The sequence below is a fragment of the Takifugu rubripes genome, chromosome 4, assembly GCF_901000725.2.
Source record: "Takifugu rubripes chromosome 4, fTakRub1.2, whole genome shotgun sequence".
Taxonomy (NCBI): Eukaryota; Metazoa; Chordata; class Actinopteri; order Tetraodontiformes; family Tetraodontidae; genus Takifugu; species Takifugu rubripes.
Window position 1 is genome coordinate 2,242,911 of NC_042288.1, and position 21,020 is coordinate 2,263,930.

The following is a 21,020-nucleotide window of genomic DNA, read 5'->3' on the forward strand; positions in this document are numbered from 1 at the left end:
TTGTGAACAGGTGAGAGGTGATGTCTCAGAGCCTCCTCAGGAGGAGAAGAGGCCATTCACACGTGGCCACTAACGAACCCCTTCTGATGCTGAATTTTGTGGCGAGGACACGTGAGAGGTCCTGGAGGCCACATTTGTGCCGGTTGAACAGGAATACACGTCTCCAGATTTTGCTCCTGACTGCTCCTAACTCCCATTAGGAGTTTTCTCTGGCATTTCTTAATTACATTCAGAACTGAGGATACAGGGACCCGATGGTGTCCATCATTTTAATACTTTGTTAAATGAGAGCTATCTTCCTTTCTTCCACTCTAAAAACTGTACAAAACACACTTTTACTCCCCTTTGACCCACATTGAAGCGCCACTGCCAAACATGTTTACGGCGCCGTTATTGCACGACAGATGAAATAAGGTGTTTTTTTGTTATCTTGTTGACACATTGCCGTCCCTATCAGTCATTTTTGTCACTTATTTCCTCCCAGACGACAGCCCATCATTTATCAGAGCCCTGTGAGGACAGTTTCAGGGACAGTGTCACAGCAGGCAAACGCACCACCTTCGCATGTTTATATTTGCATAATCTCCCACATGAAATCATAAATCCTGTTTTCCAACAAATGGACCCTGGATCGCTGGAGTGATCGCGTAATTGACCTATTTAATGATCTAATCCACAGGATTTCTATATAATTTACTGATTATAAAATCACTGGATGATATAAATCTCCTTTAAATGATGAGAAATCATCAAACGAAACCGCCAACCCGGTGAAATTGTTTGAGCTCTGTTTTTGGAAGAAAACACCCCAATCTGACATTAGAAATGTATTTATTTTTTTTTAGAAAAAAATCCAGGCAAACACTTCAAGAGCAGCGTCACTGCTGTTGGCATCTTTTTCACATGAGACATGAAATGAAACGAGCTCACGTGCACGAACGTCTGTGGCTAAAACAACCGAAACATTCATTCGGCTTACAGTTGATACGCTTGACAACCAGTATCAACATTAAAAACAGGAAAATATTGACAAAAAAAAAAAGATTTTACAGCATTCTTGACACAATATTGCTCCCTTACTGAAGTACAAGACAGAAGATGAACAGTTCCATTTAAAAAGGCCCAAATCGTCTGTTAAGTTGAAGAGAAACATCAGAAACACACTGTGGGGATGAATCCACACCTATAGATCAACACTGACAGATCCCTTTAAGTGATCAACCTCATGGTCTTTGTGGTCCTTCAACAGTGAAGTCAGTCTCTGGTAAAACATCCCCATCGAGGCTAAAATAGACACATTTGCATGGAAACCTTTGACCCTCTATTCCTAAAGGGAAACGGTGTAACAGTGATTCTCTTTCACTCTCCATCATGAGTAAGGCAGTAAGTGTTTCCCAGCCTTCTGCTGGGGAGGGGGGGGATTCTGTAACAGTACAGACAAGATGGAGCCAAGCAGCTGTTCACGGTTTCTGGGCTTTTAGCAGGTCCGACAAATTAACAAGTATCAAATGGCTGTAATATACCACCGTCGGCTTCCAGTGACTCGGTTCCAGATTCATTCCATTTCCAGGATCCAGAGAGTGGACTGACAAAATTTGGGTTGGGACTTCTTAGCATTTAACGCTCACTTTAAAGGCCTCACCAGATGACTGAAATTCTTACAAACATTTTGTAGTTTCTGATATTTTGGGGCCTTTAATGTGTTGCACGATGCTATTTCTTATTCCTCATCTGCTCCCTTTCAGTTGTTGTTTCGATTACAGTAAAAATGGATTTGTGGGCAGATTCATACTTGGACAGAAACTGTAGCTGCAGTAACGGCAGCAGCATCACAACAGGAGACCACCAACAAATATATTTGCTCTTCTGAGATCTACACTGATCTCCCAATATGATTTTTTTTTTTTTTAATTTTGCTCAGCATGAAGCACCATATGTATGTGAGAGTTGGCTGATAAACCCAGTATATTACTAATAATATACATGTGGTGCCTGTTGGTAAAGAGAAAAAGACATTTGACTGAGTGGAGCTAATGAGCTAGCTAGTCTAATGGAAAGGATTTTGGCAGTAAAATGTATTTCCCTAACAATCAGGGCTAATTATAGGAGAGATGAAGGTAAGAACCGCCGGGAACCAAATGACACTGTTGGAGGGGAAGAAACAATTGTAATTATTCCGAGTTTACCAGCATCTTATTCGCGTTCGCGCATTCATCCGTTTGTGTGTTACAGCAGCCGCGCACGGCTAACGTTACTCATTAAATGATGCCGACTGGTCTGAATGATGAACGGCGTCCTCCTAAATGACAAATCCAAACTTGAATCTAGATATCAGCGTGGGTCAGGTGAAGGTTCTGCCACAACAGACTCCCATTATAAAAATCGGACAACATACTACCTCCAGCTCAGAATAACACAAAACAGCGCTACTCCTCCTCCTCCTCCTCCTCCTCCTCCTCCTCCTCCTCCTCCTCATCATCATCCTCATCGTGGCAGTGGGTAATCTCCTGTGGCGTCTGCGGGTAGAAGTGTGGAGGCTGGATCTCGCTGACAGACCGAGTCAGCTGGTGGCGTTTACACTCCATCTCCTTCAGGTCAACATCGTGGCGGTTCCTCGTCGCCAGCGGAGACTCGGTATCTATGAAGCTGACGTGAGCGTGCTCCACCGTGGACTCGTGAGGCATCTTGGGTCAAAGCGGGATGCAGACAAAAGTCAGCAGTTGACAGACTAGTGAAACCTTGAGGAGTGGTCGGAAGAATGACGCTCACCAGCACGTGCGCGGCTCTGAACAGGTAGCTGAACGGGTAGTACAGCAAGTTGATGAAGGAGGCGGCATACAGGTCAGCGTAGCGCATCACCTGGGAGGCAAAGAGGGTCTGTCTGGATCCACTGCGGAACAGACTCCCCATCATGCCGTAGCACATGTCCATGTCATGGGTGATTTTCTAGGAGGGAAAAAACAGACAGAAAGGATCAGTGGAAACTAAAGCAGCAGCCAGAACACTCAACACTCACTTTCGAGGAGGAAAGGAGAGAGACGCACCTTGATCCGTCTCTGCAGCGAGCTGATGTCTGGCCTCTCGTTACTGCTGCTGTCCAGATGTCTGGAAACGTGAAGACGCAATAATTAGGCAGAAGAAATGAGATGATGCTCGTCACAAAGACAGAAATCCAACATGGTTATGATGCATTGGTTTTCTTAGGTTTGCAGTTGGTTCCAGTAGAAAAAGTGAGCGACTCACTTGTAAAGTTCTGCCAGAAAACAATCCAGAGACTGAAGTTCCTCAAATATGGCTGAAAAACACAAGAAGTATTGATTGTGGCTGCCTCCCCACAGAAACAGAGGAGGTCAAAGAGGCCAAAGTATCGTCAGATGAGACACTTTCACAGGTTGGAGACATTTAATGTAGGAAAAAGTGTAACTCTGTGTGTGTATGTGCTCACAGCTCTTGTCGGTCCAAACGTGCAGCTCCTGGGCAAGCTCAGGTATCACCAGGAAAGTCCTCCAGCCCTGACGCTTCTTGGATTTAAGAATGTCTCCAAAGATGTGGTCACCAATGTAGATGATGTCCTTTCCTTTGATGCCCATCAAATCGCACACAATGTCTGAAGAACCTGCAGGAACAAATATACGTCACACCCTCGTTAAATAACGCTCAATCTCTCGGGGCTGAATATCTGCCAACACAATCCCAAAATTCCCAGAGAATTAAACAACTACACGTATTTACCTCCAGAGTAAACGATTCCGTGCTGCAGAGGTCCGGTGTAGGTCCCAATCTTCAGCCGACCCGTGGTCTGAAAGAGCCGCATGTTGGGAAATATTAATATATGTGACCTCAAATAGCCCAGGCTGTCCACTACGATCCAGCAGGACCCCAGTGACGTCAGCCCTGACCACCATCATGGGGGTCCAGGAACCCCTGGTCTCAAGGATGAGGTCCCCTTTCTTCTCTCTCTCTCTATACATATATACACACACACACATATATATATATATATACACACACACACACACACACACACATATATATGTATATAGACATTATTATTAGACTTTAGCCTCCTATTGACTTGGAGGCTTTTTATGTCCACAAGACCTCGATCTCTAGCGCCCCCTCGTGTTTAAACATTTGAATCAACCTCACCCGTATATAATTGACAGTAATTAACTGTGTGCCAGACCCCGAAGAAGACATTGGTTGATGCCTGAAGGTCTGTGTTGTTGCCTCTGCTCTGATAAAGCCACCTCGAGTTTTGGCTTCATGAATTTGCTGTAGAGCACCTGTCCAGTTCGATTTTTGTTAATCCAAGCATTGCTTGCTTTCATCCGTCTTCTTTAGATTAATATAGCTAAACGTGGTGACCAGAACCCCGTGTTTGACCAGGAAAAGGCAGCAGAGTTTGGGAACCGCAGCACAGACTCACCGTGTCAACCTGCCGCAGGACTGTTCCCTCTGCAAAAAAGACGGGCTTCCGGGCGTCCACCAGAATCAAGTCAAAGTAGGACTGCCAGGGCCGGTGTGGCATTCCAGGCTGCAGGTTACACACATATACGTCACTTAATAATTAAAGTACATCTTAATCTTAATCTTAAGCATTGATTCTAAACATTACATGATGGGGTTCCTTTACCTTTGGGCCATGAGCAAAGTCAAAGAGGTAGGTCATAATTTTCTGTGAAAGAACAAAGATGGTTAAAAATAAAAAAGAAATCCATTTGTCATCAGTCTCAATGTTTGTGCTGGTGGAAATGTGCCAGTTAACCAGCAAACACAGTAAAACAAGCGGTTCTGTGTCTCTAACCTCTGTATATTTATAATCGCTGTTCGTAGCCAGAAAGACTTTGGCGACTTCTTTCATGCGACTGAGGAGGAGAGGAAGCTTTGGCTTGTTGGAGGGGAGGAAAAAAGAAATATTAGACTTAATAACAAGAGAGTGACCACAGCTACAGATATAGAGGCTAATGTAGCACGCAGGTATACTTTACTTACATCTTTCACCACATATTTCTCCAGATTTTCAACCGTCTTTTCTTTTAAGGAGCCCTGTGTAAAGAAGCATTCTGATAGTAAATACACGTTTTCTTTTATTTGGTCTGTTTAAAGTGGAAAGTGACCTTGAAGTGAACCCAGTCCACGCCATCGCGGACATCCTGGAACATGCTCTTGTAGGACATGAAAAGGTCCCCGTCTTTGAAGCCAGTCTCACAACTGCAGAGGTGTGACAACATTAAAGGGGAGTTCTGCACATGCGTACTGTCAGAGCCTTCAACGACGATGCCACAGTCGTACCTTGTATATCTTGAACAGTTACTGAAGAAATCCACCAGACATGCAAAGAGGTATGTTTCTGAGGAGGAATTAAACAACAAACACACACAACGCAGTACGGCTGATTAACAAATATTGCAATAAAAGCAGAAAACATTAAGCCTAGATGGTAAACTTCAGCATAAATGATGCCTGATTGCAGCTCTATTCTTAAATCTATAGGTTTTATTTTGGCGCAATCCGTTAAAAATGAAACTAGAAGGAGTTTATCAGTTAGATATTTACAATTTTTATATTACCAAATTAAATGGAAATGACCAAATAACAATCAATGTCACACAAGGTTCAAGTAGTCTTTTCCACTGGACTGTTTTGATTTGTTACCAGGCAGGTTGAAAAGCGTGTTGAGGATGTAGAAGCGCTCCGTATCTCCTCGCTGAATGAACTTGTTGGGGTACATTTCTCTGATCTCGGGTCTGTAGACACACCGTGAGAATCCCGGTTTAGAGACGCTTCCGTCCAAGAAGCCTTATGAATCCTAAATGCTTTTGAACTCCTGCACTGACAGTTTTATTCTGTAATGTTCTGAAGGTTCATCATTTCACTGTGAACACAGGAACACGTTCTAAATCATGTTAGTGGTAAACAACCCTATTCTGAATCGACCCCAAACTCTAACCAGGATTTCCCACGTCCCTTGGATGAAGCGTCGTCTCAGAGGTCCGAACGCTTAACAACAACAACAATAATAATAATTTGCTGAACTATCAGATCTCTCTCACCCCCTCAGGAAGTTGAATCCGTGGACACACACCAGGATGTTCCCGTAGGTATCGACCTTGAGAAGGTTTCCATACAACGTGTCGAACACCAGGCCTCTGAGGAGAATGCACATGGACGTCAACAGTAACAACAAATGAGCTGCGTTAGTCTTCATGGAGAGGAAGGGGAGACACTTGTGAACCGACCTGGTTGGGAAGGACGGGTCGTAGACAAAGTTAAGCAGCTCTTGTGGATATCCGATCGACACCAGACGCTCCACCGTCAGGTCAAAGCCCAGCGACTCGTACTCAGGAGACTTGTACACTAAACCCACACACAGAATCACGTCAGCCCCATCTGTCAGGACGTTACAGAGTCCATGGGACACGAGTTGAAACCTTTAGCATGTTTCCTTCTGTGTTTCCAGTGCTGCTAACAAGATTATCGCATCATAATAGAGAAAGTGTTTGATATTTGTAGCTGCACTCATCCAGAGGGAAGATTCACAGAGCGAGAGAAAGCAAAGCTGAGCAAAACGTGCTTAGAAATGGAAATCTGTGGACAGAAAACTATTTTCGGAGGACGGCACGAATGGTGAACACACAAACCACTCACCTGCCAGAGTGTAATCCATATCAAAACCAAAGCACTTGATCTTCTCCATGGCCAGACTTCGGTTGACAAACACTCTGGAGGGGGGAACAACACCAACACGGTCAATAAGGTGGAGACAGCTGGGGCTGATGGGAGGCTTCTCTGTACAACTCCCCGTTTATTAGAGGGGAAAACACGTCACAGCAGCGATGGCAAACACACCACCGGGTCACGATTTGATGCATTTGAGCACTACTGATTCAACCAAAGATAAGAGGCACACTGTGAACATGCATGGATCTGAAAGGAATCCTCTTCACCCTTGCAGAGGAACGAAAACAGCACGCAACAAAAGGAAAACCAATTATTTCAAACTCGATTAATGCCGTCTACCACCGGAACAAACCGACATTAATTTGGAACGCTGGGATTTGAGAGTGCCACCAACTACAGTCCACACAACCAACAAATCAAAGGATCCGGACTTTAGGAACTATTTTCCTGTTGTGAGCAGCCAGTGTGACATAAAACGAAAGGAGTTATGAGGGAAACATTTGACAAATGTTAGAAACAGATCACAGTATTTAAAGCATTACAGACATTTTTGCACAAAGCCCCTCCTCAATTTCTGCAACAAGCAAAAATAAGCATTTTAATAGACTGCTATAAAACAAACGATAGGACAAAATGGTCAATGTAGGGTCTCGTATGAAGTTGCAAAGCACTGGGTTGTTAGCACCAGTCCCACCAGAGATTGGGGGGTTCTCTGGACCTAATAAACCTCTCTCTAAAATCAAAGATATGGCGCGATGCGGCAGGGTCACTGCTTTGACCTCAAGCTACCAGTCAAGGACAAACTGGAATAAGAAAAGGGCAACTTTCTGTTGCCACCACATTGAAAATCAGTCCCTTTTGTGGTGGCTGGTGGCTTTTTCTTTGCATTTTTTGTCAGGTTCAACTCACTAATGCAGGAACAAGAGAAAGTGTGGCCTCCTCACTCTTCTCCTATCGTGGTAACACCGCTGGGTCTTCCCTTCATGTGCCCTGTTCACAAAGGTTTCCTGTAGTTTCCACGTTGCCTTTATGTTTAAGAATGTATCATTTGATTTGATGACACTCTTTCCTTGTCCAGAGTCTTCTGAACTTGACCAGAAGTTGCTCGTTCCTATAGGTTTCAGCATAGCTTCACTTGAGTCAACCAATAAAGTCAAGTTTAACAACAACAGGTCAAAATATCTTAGGTAGAACGCAAATAAACCACATCTGTTTTGGTAGAAACGATGGAATGGGAAATTGGTGAAAAATGTCTGTAATTCCTGAAAGGTTAAAATTCACACGAGAATTCCTACTTTATTTAAATGTACTACTATTTTCCCTGCTACAATATGTGTGCCAGATTATTTTAAATATACAGCTCAGCCCCGAAAGAAAGCTGAAAACAGAATAGTAGAAAATGTTGGAAAGAAAACGGAAGTATTTCAGTGGCAGGAACATTCAGAACCTGTAAACGGTACAGAAATTACAGCTGCTGATGTTCGTGGATCTGATTCCACAGGCTTTGCACAGCTGGATTTTGGGAATATTCTGCCATTCCTCTCAAACCTTGTCAGGCTGGATGGGGAACCATTTTCAGGACCTAATTGTATAGTTTGAGCTGAAATGTTGGAACCTATAGAGACAGATGTCGTTCCAAATGAGGTCTTTTAATACTTCTATTTCCTTTCTGTTTTCACCGTGTCCATCTGGCACACCAAGAATATTTGCCTCTTTTCACACAAGGTTTCAAGCTAAGGAACTATTTATATTATACATTATATATATATAACTATTTATAACTTACATTTTCAGGTGCCATCAGACTGTGGAAACAGCTACTGAGCATCTTCACAGTCACCTAATTCCATCAGCTGTTATTTCAAAAATGGCTTTAAGTTTCTAATCGGACGGCATGAAAGATGATATCAGCTTCACTCCAGCAAGATGAGGATTAAAGGATAGATGCAGGAGAAACACGCGGCGAAATCACCAGCTGCTATTTCCCACAATCAGTGTCAGTATTGATGGAGATCCGTGAGGGTTGGATGAAGGCTCATTTTATATCATGGACGTAAAAAGGGAATGTCAGAGTCAGTATTCGCAGGCTGCGTTAACAACAAAAAGATACCATACCTCAGTGCAGGTTGGCTTTGAGCCTGATCCCTTGGACAGCTTTGTAATAGAGAATACATGGGATATTACCACCGATTGTTGGTTGGCATATCAGTCAGATACTTGTTTCTGATGCTAAAGGATTAATGTGTATTGTTTATAAGGGCTCCTGGGTCATGAACTCTATCCTTTACTCAAAATAAATCAAAATAAGCACATTGCAGGACCCTATGTGAACATTTGAGGGAGGTGTGCTGGCACCCCAACTACCAGAAGACCACACCGGGACTGGAAAACCCCTCCGCTTCTCAGCCCAGTCTCCTCCAGACTGAGCTACCACCAGCCATGTGGGTGACATGCAAGTGTTTATAGGAGGATTGAATCAGTCCTCTGGTCTGAAAGGTGAGAATGGAGGGAGACAGACAGAAAACTGGAACTAACAAAAGAAAGAAAGAAATGTTAGTGAATGATTTTATACTATTCTCTATTTAGACCAGAGGTGGGGAACCCCGGGCCGTATACCGGCCCACAACGCAATACAATTTTTATATTTTATATGTGCACAGTTGGACCGTTCGCTAAACTCCGCGGTAGCGTATTTTTGCCTTTCGTATCCTGAAAGGAGTGCCTCGTAGCCGCCGCTGAGGTGCTCGCGCCGGACAAAGTAAAATTGTTTCAAAGCGTGAATTTTTTTTCGTGAATAACTATTGAACTAAGACATATATTGTTATGATTCCAGTGGCTAACAGTATGTTTTTATGGTCAAGGAATCTGAATATGTAGTCAAAGTATATGTGGGACTAATATTTATGGTGGAAATCACAATATGCCAGGAATTTTTGCGCTTGGCAAAGGGCTGTGCTCTCCGAGTGCTTTCTAGTTGTTATTATTATTGTCTTTATCTTTCTTTCTTTTCATTTATTTTCTTGATTATCTTGTTGTATTGCAGTTTTTGTGAGTAGAGGCCTCGAACAGGCCCTTACGGGTCTCTTGCCTCAACTCTGCACCTCTTTTTTTTTTTTTTGTCTGATCGTGTAAACATATTTTACTTGTTTGTCATTTATTCTATTTTTTTTGGTGATTTTATATGCATGTGTGCTAAATAAATAATTCAAATTCAAATGCAGCAATCATGAGACTTAGTAACACAGTGGTTATAGACTCTTTTTTTTTCCTCTTTTTTTTGCATCCCTAGGTATGTGTTCATAATAGTATGGCCCTCGGAGGACTTTATAAAAATTGAAATGGCCCTCGATATGAAAAAGGTTCCCCACCCCTGTTCTAAATGGTTCACATACTGTTTATTCCCCCTGTAAATACTGATTAAGGGTCAGATTCACGTCATGCAGCTGCAACATCTGCATGTTGACAACGACTCTGACTCTCTCGCATCAAGCAGCAGAGGTAACAATAATGACATTTCACGACATTTCAAAAACTACATTTGCAAATGTCCATGTTTATAACACACACACAATTTTGTTATTCTCAAAATATCGGTGCTCAGCCCAGCGCGTGACATGAGCAACAGGCCAACACACAAAGAAACGAGTCCACAACCGTGCCAAAAGTGACTAAGAAAGCATTTGACTGTAGGAAAATAGACATCAACAACCCAAAAGGGGAGGCAAAAAAAGACTTTGAACATTAGGATTTAGTTAGAAAAGACCCTCAACTACGTCCTGTAGAAAAGCAGCGCTGGCGTTGTCTCAAAATCCCATGCAAAAAATCTAAATAGCACAAACAGAAGAGAAGAACTGCAGGAGGACATCAGAAAACCTGATAGATATCTTTGATAAAAAGTGGCAGGTTAAATTGTTCGCTGAGCCTTAGATCCACCTACAAAGAGGACGAAGTTAGATGCTTCAGTGGATCCCTGTTCCCTCAATACAAAACATCCACAAGAGTCCTTGTAGAAAAGCTCCCCTAGAGGATGAATTTAACTATCAGTATTTAAACAGATGTCACAAATATCTGAATGGGTAAGTCAAACAACTCTGTATGACAGGTATTTATGAAAACTGAAACTAACCCCCCCCCCCCCCCCCCCCCCACACACACACACACACCACTTGTCAAGATCTTTGTCCTTAAAACATATAAAATTATATAATTAATGTTATAAGTAAAACAAAGTAGTGCAGCCATACAGTCAGTGTCACACTGATATCTTGTTAGGACTGCCCAAGATTTGGCTTCAATTAATTTTGGAACGGTCTGAAGAAAACAAACCTGTGGTGAGCTTCACGTCGGTACTTTTTCAAAGCCAAACCATCCATGTTGACTGGAAGGTCAGCATAATTCTGCAGACGGTCACTCCATGAAGTCATCTTGAACTGTAATAACCGTTTCTGAGAAGAAAAAAGAGGCTAGCAATTATTCCAGAATTCCCTTTATTTGCGTGTTGCTATATCCTCAGTCATTTTTTGCAGGACAAATTAAAAATTGCCATAAATTATTTCTCACAATGCTTGCCATGCAATTTTTTTGTACTTTCTAAAAAAAGGACATGTTAAGAGAGTGTTGATATTGAAAACATCATCACATTTAACCTCATGTTTGGTTACAGAATGAACAGGTCAATGTCAAAGCACAGAAAAAATCAAAGCAATAGTCAAATATTTTCTTTCCTAATTTAAAAAAAAAAAGACCAATAAGAGAAAAAAATACTAATTAACGTTTGTGTGAAATTAGACAAAACTGAATAATATAAGTCAAATTCCACAAGTCTGATAAACCTGCAATCCAGTCATTTCAATGGCAAATCTGATCCCTGTGATCTCCGATAAACCATTTATTGGTAGCCAATCAAGATGATTGATGACCCTTGCCCTTAAAACACAACTAGTTTATAAATAAGTAGCAGAAGCAAAATTTGACAAGCAAGAAGAAATTGAGAGGAAAAAAAATAGCAGTTGAATTCGACAGGTAACCGGAAGTACAAAAATAAAAGCCCTAAAACCTTGCACTATGATTACAGGACCAAACAACGAATTAAACCCAGGATTTAGCGGGAAACGTACATTTTTACATTTACTATCAGAATAATAACTACTTTAAATAATCCTGTTTATTCTCCCGTTGTTTTCTACATTTCTGCGTTCGCCTTTTCTGTTTTGCTTGTCTTGGTAGTGTCGCGTCAACTACGCAGGCGTATCTTAGCAACAGTGACAGCACTTCCTATTGGTCAAGAGAGCCGCACTACCGCAGCACACCATCACGTGGTTTTATTGGTCAATGAGAAGCCTAATTTAGCCAGTCAGAACTGTCGCGTTTCAGTACAACAGAAATGGCCCAATGTGGATTTTTCGTAAGTTTTAAAAAGGGGCCGCATCTTTTCTTTTCAGACCAACAACTGCCGTCAGCCAACGAGATGAGCCGCATTGGTCAAACTCGTGTCAGAGAGCAGAAGAGAGCTGATACTAAATAAAGCGCCGCATCTTTAATCCCAGTGACATTTTACGGGCTATTTCTGATTATCACGATAAAATAAAGTGAGTCATACGGGAGGATTACGTCCCCCCCTCCCTCCTCAAAGTACTGTTGGGAACCCAACAACAGTGTCACCGGGAGGGGGTAGGAGAGCGCAGACCCTCGAGAAAACAGGCAGGATAGGCCGGACACAGTGAGCTCCTCATAGCTGGCTGCTCACGAGTCGGGCACCCACTTGGGAAGGGACAGGAAAACATCCGAGTGGGCTACATGTCACACAAAATCCTCCAAACTCGGTTTTGTTGATATTATTGTGAGTTATTAGTTGTTATCATCATAATAAATGTACAAGTGTTCATTCCCCCCGATAAATTGAGTTTAATTTAGACGCATATAATTCAGTAAACACAGCGCAAAATGTTGCTGTTATTTCCACCGTGACCCGCTTTGCAAACCCCTATGTTCGACTTGTTGGCCATCCATTAATCTTTTCCACAATGGATAAAATGCACTATTTGTCTTAAAGGACATAGAGCACCTATATACGCGCATATGTCGCGCAAAATAATTTTCTAAAGAGCTCTAAAATAATAGCAATTTGTGTCTAATTAATGCTTCACGTAAACAAGGGGTAAAGTTAGCTAAAGGAAGTCTAGCATACAGACTCAAGTGACACTGTCACAGTGTATTTTTATGTTAATTTTCATGGCTTAAACAGCCTTCATATGTATGTGACAAGCCAGGCAAATCGAACCCTCTCTTTTAGTAGCATAATGCCCAACAGACGGTTCTGTGACGACTAAAACAAACTCCCAATTGTGTATAAACTACGCTCGAGTGAAGTGCAGATACCTCTTTTCACACTCGCTTCTGATTCTTCTTCTGCGACTGGTTCTTCTCTTCTTCTACCGTTTGTGTTGCTGTTAATGGCGCCATCGTCTGGCCTGGTAGGGAAGTACAAGCAAGCGCCGGATAAGTTAGAGCGATCGTTGGTAGAGCAAATTTACAGTGCACATTTCTACATAAATGTAACAGTAAAAAGAAAATATTATCGTTAAATTACGAACATTGTTTTATTAATGACCCCTTTGACATATTTCATTATTTGCCCTTAAAGCATTTTTTTTTTAAAATAGGAAAACAAATAGATATCTTATATCTTTTGTTTTCTCACTACTTCTGCTTAAAGGAAATTTGCAAAATGTTTGAGTTTCCAAGGCTGGTCAGTGTGAAACGTAAAGCCGGAACTATGGAAGCACAGAGTAAATTATGGTTTATGAATTATTTGATTGGGAGGAACGGTCTGCCCGATCAGAACCAGAGTTGTGTTCAGTTATTGGACTTCTGTGCTACTCGCAGTTTGGCCATAACTAACACTATGTTCGAGCATAAGGTTGTTCATCGGTGCTCTTGGCACCATAACAGCCTGGGCCGTAGGTCAATGATTGACTTTATAGTCGTGTCAGCTGATCTGCGGCCATATGTTTTGGACACTCGGGTGAAGAGAGGAGCAGAGCTGTCAACTGATCACTACCTGGTGGTGAGTTGGATCAGGTGGGGGGGGGGAAGCCACCGCGCGGACCTGGCAGGTCCCAAACGCTTAGTGAGGGTCTGTTGGGAACGCTCGGTGGAGGAACCCGTCAGGCTGGTCTTCAACTTCCACCTCCGACAGAGCTTTGATCATGTTCCGAGGGCGGTAGGGGACATTGAGTCTGAATGGGCCATGTTCCGCTCCGCCATTGTCGAGGCAGCTGTCGCGAGCTGTGGCTGCAAGGCCGCTGGTGCTGGTTGTGGCGATAATCCCCGTACCCGATGGTGGACACCAGAGGTGAGGGGAGCCGTCAAGCTGAAGAAAGAGGCCTACAGGTCAGGGCTGGTCTGTGGGTCTCCAGAAGCAGCTGACCGGTACAGGTTGGCTAAGCGGGTTGCAGCCGCGACAGTCGCGGAGGCCAAAACTCGGGCATGGGAGGAGTTTGGTGAGGCTATGGAGGAAGACTTTCAGCAATTTGTGTCTAATTAATGCTTTCGGTCTGCTCCGAGAAGATTCTGGCAAACTGTCCGGCGCCTTAGGGGCGGCAGGCGGCAACTCGCACACACCGTGTTAGGTGTGCGTGGGGAGCTGCTGACGTCTCCTGGGGCAATTATCCGGCAGTGGAAGGAATACTTCGAGGAGCTCCTCAATCCTACCAACACGTATCCTCGAGGTGGAACAGAGTCGGATGACCAGGAGGTGGACCATCCAATTTCCGGAGCGGAAGTTGCCGAGGTAGTGAAACAGCTGCCCGGCGGCGGAGCAACGGGAGCGGATGAGATCCGCCCGGGGTATCTTAAGGCTCTGGATGTTGTAGGGCTGTCCTGGTTGACACGCCTCTACAACATTGCGTGGACATCGGTTGCCCTTGGACTGGCAGACCGGGGTGGTGGTGCCTATTTTTAAGAGGGGGACCAGAGGGTGTGTTCCAACTATAGGGGGATCACACTCCTCAACCTCCCTGGGAAAGTCTATGCCAGGGTGCTGGAAAAGAGGATTGACTGATAGTCGAACCTCTGATCAAGGAGGAACAATGCGGGTTTCGCCCCGGTCGTGGAACCACGGATCACCTCTTTACCCTTGCTGGGGTGCTTAAGGGGAGTTGGGAGTTTGCCCAACCAGTCCACATGTGTTTTGTGGACTTGGAAAAGGCTTATGACTGGGTCCCCAGGAGCACCCTGTGGAGGGTGCTCCGGGAGTATGGGGTGGAAGGTCCCTTGATAAGGGCCGTCCAGTCCCTGTACCAAAGGAGCAGGAGTTTGGTCCGGATAGCCGGTTGTAAGTCGGACTCGTTCCCAGTGAGGGTTGGACTCCGCCAGGGCTGCCCTTTGTCACTGGTTTTGTTCATAACTTTTATGGACAGAATTTCTAGGCACAGCCGGGGAGTGGAGGCTGTCGAGTTCGGTGGGCGGAAGATCTCGTCGCTGCTTTTTGCGGATGACGTAGTTCTTCTGGCGCCATCGAACAGGGACCTCCATCAAATGCTGGGACGGTTCGCAACCGAGTGTGAAGCGGCAGGGATGCGGATCAGCACCTCCAAGTCAGAGTCCATGGTCCTCGCTCGGAAAGAGGTAGAGTGCCTTCTCCGGGTTGGGGAGGAGGTCCTGCCTCAGGTGGAGGAGTTCAAGTATCTCGGGATCTTGTTCACGAGTGACGGTAGGATGGAACGTGAGATCGACAGGTGGATAGGAGTGGCGTCAGCAGTGATGCGGGCGCTTAACCGATCCGTCGTGGTGAAGAATTTACCGGTCCTCACCTATGGCCATCAATGCTGGGTGATGACCGAAAGAACAGGATCGCAGATACAAGCAGCTGACATGAGTTCCTCCGCAGGGTGGCCGGGCTCAACCTTAGAGATAGGGTGAGAAGCTCGGACATCCGGGAGGGGCTCGGAGTAGAACCGCTGCTCCTCCACATCGAGAGGAGTCAGTTGGGGTGGCTCGGGCATCTGGCTAGGATGCCTTCCAGACGCCTCCCTTTAGAGGTGTCTGGACATGTCCCACCGGGAGGCGGCTTCGTGGCCGGCCCAGGACTAGGTGGAGAGATTACATCTCTCGCCTGGCTTGGGAGCGGGTGGGGGTTCCCCCGGAAGAGCTGATGGAAGTGGCCGGGGAGAGGGCTGTCTGGGCATCCCTCCTGAAGCTGCTGCCCCCGCGACCGGATCCGGATAAGCGGGAGAAAACGAAACGAAACGAAACGAAACGAAACAAATTATTTGATGTTCGGTTTAGCATCTCCACTAGAAGCTGCATGTTAAAGTTTGAAATATGAAACCTTATTGTACAAAACTGTCACACAAACACATACAGGAATGTAATCAGTATATTTCGTGCAAAATTTGACAGAACAATAACATTTTCAAGATAATGCAGTAGACATTTGTGGAAAAATGATTTAAGTAGTGAACACTCACTCACTGCTGCACCACTGCTTCCCTTTACTCAAACAGCGGGACACATGGATGTTCTTCAACAATGATATAAATCTGAGCACGCTGGAGCTACCTCCAGAAGTCTACAAAAATACTTCGTCAAAGGCATCAGGAGGCTTCACATTATGGCACCAACACATTTAGTCAGTGTGATCAACCATAAATGTTGCATAAGTACATGTTTGTTTTTTTAAATGCAGTTGACCACTAATATCTATATAAAGTAGGAAACAGAAAAAGGCACCAGAACTTACAATATATTTTCTTATTATTCTGGGGCGTTTCTTTAGTAATTAATGTCATTACGTCATGTGCAGCTACCATCTGTATTTTTGGGAACCGTACAAACCTGTAGCTTTCTGTGATAATCTAACCTGAGTGAGTTTGCTGTGAAGCTCTGGGACGAAAACCTCAGAAAACTTCACCGGCATTCCATTATTTTTGTTTCAAAGAGTTCAAAAAAGAAATGCTGCATATAAATGATGCCTCTACGGTGTAATAATGCTGTTGGCTCCCATTGTTGCAGTCGCTGGTCCACCCTGTCTGGGGGGCGGTGCAGAGAAGACGTCCACCCTCAGCGTTTCGCCTCCAACCTTGTGACGCTTTGATAAATGGCAGCAGAGACCCATGTGAGTGGCTGGTGGGTGTCGTAAACCTGATGTGATCCAAGTGTCAACATTCAAACGTACTTTGGCAGCAGCAGAGAGCAACAGCTTTAGCTACACGGAGCACTTAAACTCCAGAAACCATTAAATGAATTTATAGGAGAGACGCTTGAAGTGTGAACTAGACTGATTCCCATGTCAGGAGAGGTTCCGAGGCCGGAGTGAAAGGCACCACACCACTACGCCCCAGCTTCTGTTAACCCCCAACAGCTGCACATAGTGTCTGAAGCCCTGAGCGCAGAGGCGTTCATATTTGTTTCCAGGCCTGCAGATACGAAGACATCATTTCAGAGACTTGGAGTCAGCTTCAGTGGTGTTCTCAAGAACTGCGTCATCAGCATTGCTCTCCTCAAAGCTCTGTGAATCACAGTGATCGTACAGGTCCGTTTCCTCTTCTTGAGTTCCTTCCTCTCGTTCCGCAAATCTGTGCTGATCCAGAAGTTCCTGGCCATCGCACACTTCGATCCCAGAGTCCCCAGTGAAGCGCCGGTACCTGCCCGGTGTCAGTTCCTTGTTGGGGTTGTGAGCACTCTGAATGTGGCCGTGTGCAATATCGGGAGCAGCTGACATTGGTGAATCACCGTTGATACAAATGGAATCTGCTGAAGGGAGGCAAGGAGATTCCTCTCTTTGGTCTGTGGGTGGAGGAGCTGGGTGAAGGGAGGCGTAAGGAGGGGGAGGCATGACTGGAAGGTCAACCACTTCTTCATAAGCTGGCAGTAAGTAGGAGGGCAAGAATCCTGTAGGAAACACAAGACACGGGACAATTTAGAGCTTTAGGTGGCATTATCTCAGAACCTTTGGTCTCATTTTAGCTAATGTCAGCCTACAGAATTGTACTCATCAGCATCAACAAACACTGGGCGTCTATCTGTCCCACACCAAACAGCAAAATCCCAGAAACAATCTGAACAATAATCCAGGACGTACAATGAATAAAATGTGCATGTTGCGCAATGCATGAAAACTAGCGTAAAGTTCGCACCATGAAGTTTTCTGAATTTGAATGGATATTTACACACAAGAGCAAGACAGACAGGTTGAAGAGATAATGCGCTGAGGAAGACGCTAGTGTGGTTGTGTTTTGTCTTTTCGCGCCTCATGTCCACACCCTCGTCATGGCTAACGCACAAAGAAATGCTGACAATGCAGCTTTTAAGGGCTGGCAGACTCGTTCGTCTTTTTTTAACCGATGCGTGACCTTTACTGCTGTGTTACAGTCATTTAACGATGAAACATTTAAAAAGATCATTCTGTGTACCATACAGATCTCATGTTTCAGGGCGGCCGCCTGCGGCTCACACTCAGGTGCGCTATCTAATGTGGAATTTACAGAACACTCCTAGTGGAATTTATTCAGGCTAGCAAAGTCCACAGACACAAGGGATCCTTGTTTAACAGCATGTTTCTTAATTACATCAAGACAACCTCTATTCTGGGAGGTAAGAGAGTAGGGCAGAAACTAAAAGACTTACTGAGATAAATTGGCAGCTGAGAATTGTTGTGAGCCTCTCTGTAGGCGATGAGGTTGATCTCATTCTGGCGGCGCTGCTGCTGGAAGCGCTGCTGAGAGCGCCAGTGCTGGAAAATGCAGCCGCATATCAGGACAAGGATGAGCGCCCACACCAACCAGAACCCTGCAAGTAAACCTCACTTAGCGCGCAGGCAGGCAGCAGCAGCGACCACATGTACATGCACAGCGGACGGATCGGGTCTTGAACACATGGGTAGTTTTATGTTTGTTGCCATGACACCGAGACAGAACCATGGTGACGATGAGGAGAACTCACACCAAAGTTCATAATAGTAGCTGCAGCACTGGGTTTCCCCGCAGCAGTGACCCCAGTCACACACGTAGCTCTGGTTGTTCACACCCTGGCACACCAGCTTGCCCTGTGGACACACAAATGCATCAGCCTTTCACCCGCTGACACAGCTCGGGGTTTCTCTCCAGTCATTTCATGTGCAAAAACACTTCCTACTTTTGGTTATTCAAGGTCATCAAGAAGGTTTCAGCCATGTGTTATGGCTAAAGACCTTCTATCTTTATTTCATGGGCACACGGCGCCTGTACCAGTTGACACCATTTCCCAGTACGGCCATCCATCCTTCATGCCCACGTCTTTCATGGTTAACTTAAGTCTGGCTTTTTCTTCAAGGCTTTGATTTTTCCTAGTCCAGATCTTTTTACACAGTTATCTCTCAGCCAGGGCACAAATGTTCCCATTCTCAGCAACGTGTAAAGTTTATAGTGTGTTACAAGAGCATTTCTCTTGGTTTCTGTGAGTTCCATTATTACACAGACAGGTGGGAACTATTTCCTAGTATTTTAGATTGTGTGTCACACCCAAAGCATTTTTAAAAGCCAGATACCATTCTGAGAAATACAGTGACCTCATAGTACCGCGATAGTAGTTAGGCATGTAGGAGACGGACTTAAAAACTATGTAGAGGTAAACCTGTAATCATCTCGCAGCATATGAATCAGAGCAAAAGCTTCTACAGTCACAACATCACCTTTTCCAGTCGGTCCAAGGACGCAAACTTAAAGCCCAGCGTGGATGTGATGCGAGCCACCAAAGCTTCATTAATCATCATCCACCAATAACAATAATATACTGATTTTGTCCTTTGCTGAGCTGTCATGAAACTGTCAAAGGTTTGAGGATTGTCCATATAACTAGTTACTTGTACGCAGAAATTCTGAACTATTCATGAGGGTGGTTATTATTTCAAAGGAAAAGAAAGTAAAAGGTGAACTTCCAAGCATGAAAATGAGCTTTATTTTAAAACCATTTAAAATAAAGCTACAAGGACGTTATTTTAAAGAGGTGCAGGGATGAGGGAGGTGTTGGCTAGCTGAGGCTACTAGTTTTCTTTATTTTTATTTATAACACTTACTTTCTACTGTTTCATTTCTTTTCCATATGTGCATGTGTGTTATACACGCAAGTCTGAGGATATCTATGATATTTTCTACTCAGCGTACAGGCTCATAAGGTTAGTTCATAGCAAAAAAAAAGACTTTAAGGGGAACCATAAATCAGATTGAGTGGTGCCAATTCCTGCTAATGGTTGTTAAATAAGTCCGATCTAAACTAATTGACTAAGCTGTCACCAACTTTGTCACTTTAGTACCGCATCAAGAGTTGAGACTTTCCAAACAGCTGGCTTTTGTAACCTAATCCACAATAATAAGAACACGATCTAGTTAACTATAAGCGCACGAGCAAAACTGAGCTAATTTGCGTATGAGTCAATATTCAGCTAGTTCTGTTCTAACAAGCTAACTGTTGGAGTACGTAATCAGGTAGCTAACGCTGGTCGCTAGGCTAACATTACCTCCGCCAATGTCGCCGCCGTAACCACATTTTCTTGGCCATCGTTGACGTGGAGTGACACCATCATCAAAAGTGTTTTCGAGGCTAAATGTTACTTTAAAAACAGCAACCTGTTAATTCTACATCACATTGCTGAACCCCCCCCCGAGCCTCGGTGTCTACTGGCTAACCAAAACATAACAAGCCCGACAACTTTCACAATCACTCCACCAGCTCGGGCTGGTGGAGCTCGATTCTCGGGCAGTGATTGGCTGATTTAAATGTCAATCAAATATCCCTTTTGACGTCATTCCAAGATAGATAGTTCGACTGGTAAATGGAGAGATGATTCCATAAGTACCATAGATTCTAAGCATTGTCCTTTAGAACATAGTTCATGCTGTAGAACTTGTTCCTCATCATTGGCTTTGCCTTTCCTGACTCAGACTTGAACAAAGTGTGAATTAGATTCTCTGATTCCCCCAGAGTATTCTTTAGGTTGTTTTGTTTTGTTTTGTTTTGTTTTCTTTTTGCCAGTATCACATTAAGCATGTCAGTCAAATCTCTACGTCACATCCAGCACCAGGATGCCTTAGGCCGCAGATCGATGATCGACTTTGTGGTCGTATCATCACGATAGGGATCACACTCATCAGCCTCCCTGGTAAGGTCTATTCAGGGGTACTGGAGAGGAGGGTCCGCAGCATAGTCGAACCTCGGATTCAGGAGGAGCAATGTGGTTTTCGCCCTGGGCGTGGAACGGTGGACCAGCTCTACACCCTCAGCTGGGTCTTCGAGGGTGCATGGGAGTTTGCCCAACCAGTCCACATGTGTTTTGTGGACTTGGAGAAGGCATTCGACCG

General features: G+C 44.4%; 2 protein-coding genes across 2 annotated transcripts; both read right to left on the minus strand.

The window, feature by feature from the left end:
• Nucleotides 1–1,895: 1,895 nt before the first annotated feature.
• LOC101078071 (cytosolic purine 5'-nucleotidase-like) lies at nucleotides 1,896–13,154 on the minus strand. Its single transcript, XM_003963632.3, has 18 exons — nucleotides 13,063–13,154; nucleotides 11,011–11,129; nucleotides 6,652–6,725; nucleotides 6,243–6,360; nucleotides 6,057–6,152; nucleotides 5,659–5,750; nucleotides 5,296–5,353; nucleotides 5,121–5,214; nucleotides 4,996–5,049; nucleotides 4,808–4,891; nucleotides 4,637–4,678; nucleotides 4,430–4,537; nucleotides 3,733–3,799; nucleotides 3,446–3,616; nucleotides 3,244–3,295; nucleotides 3,045–3,105; nucleotides 2,770–2,946; nucleotides 1,896–2,684 (listed from the first exon to the last, which is right to left on the minus strand). Exons 2-18 carry the CDS (start codon nucleotides 11,106–11,108, stop codon nucleotides 2,427–2,429), a joined length of 1,704 nt encoding a protein of 567 aa, XP_003963681.2. The 5' UTR covers nucleotides 11,109–11,129; nucleotides 13,063–13,154; the 3' UTR covers nucleotides 1,896–2,426.
• Nucleotides 13,155–16,045: 2,891 nt separating this feature from the next.
• On the minus strand, nucleotides 16,046–20,376 carry LOC105416309 (WW domain binding protein 1-like). Its single transcript, XM_011602837.2, has 4 exons — nucleotides 20,180–20,376; nucleotides 18,628–18,730; nucleotides 18,313–18,474; nucleotides 16,046–17,577 (listed from the first exon to the last, which is right to left on the minus strand). The coding sequence occupies exons 1-4, from the start codon at nucleotides 20,243–20,245 to the stop codon at nucleotides 17,120–17,122; spliced, it is 789 nt and encodes a 262-aa protein (XP_011601139.1). The 5' UTR covers nucleotides 20,246–20,376; the 3' UTR covers nucleotides 16,046–17,119.
• Nucleotides 20,377–21,020: the final 644 nt, after the last annotated feature.

What these genes read in the sequence shown, in the direction of transcription:
- LOC105416309 (XM_011602837.2), bottom strand. Translation starts at nt 20,245, where the DNA reads ATGATGGTGTCACTCCACGTCAACGATGGCCAAGAAAATGTGGTTACG. An exon ending in CGGCGGCGACATTGGCGGAG is followed by an intron (nt 18,731 to 20,179) that starts GTAATGTTAGCC and finishes GTGTGTCCACAG; the next exon opens with GGCAAGCTGGTGTGCCAGGG. An exon ending in CTACTATTATGAACTTTGGT is followed by an intron (nt 18,475 to 18,627) that starts GTGAGTTCTCCT and finishes GTTTACTTGCAG; the next exon opens with GGTTCTGGTTGGTGTGGGCG.
- LOC101078071 (XM_003963632.3), bottom strand. Translation starts at nt 11,108, where the DNA reads ATGACTTCATGGAGTGACCGTCTGCAGAATTATGCTGACCTTCCAGTC. An exon ending in CACGCTTTTCAACCTGCCTG is followed by an intron (nt 5,354 to 5,658) that starts GTAACAAATCAA and finishes ATTCCTCCTCAG; the next exon opens with AAACATACCTCTTTGCATGT. An exon ending in AGAAATATGTGGTGAAAGAT is followed by an intron (nt 4,892 to 4,995) that starts GTAAGTAAAGTA and finishes CCCTCCAACAAG; the next exon opens with CCAAAGCTTCCTCTCCTCCT.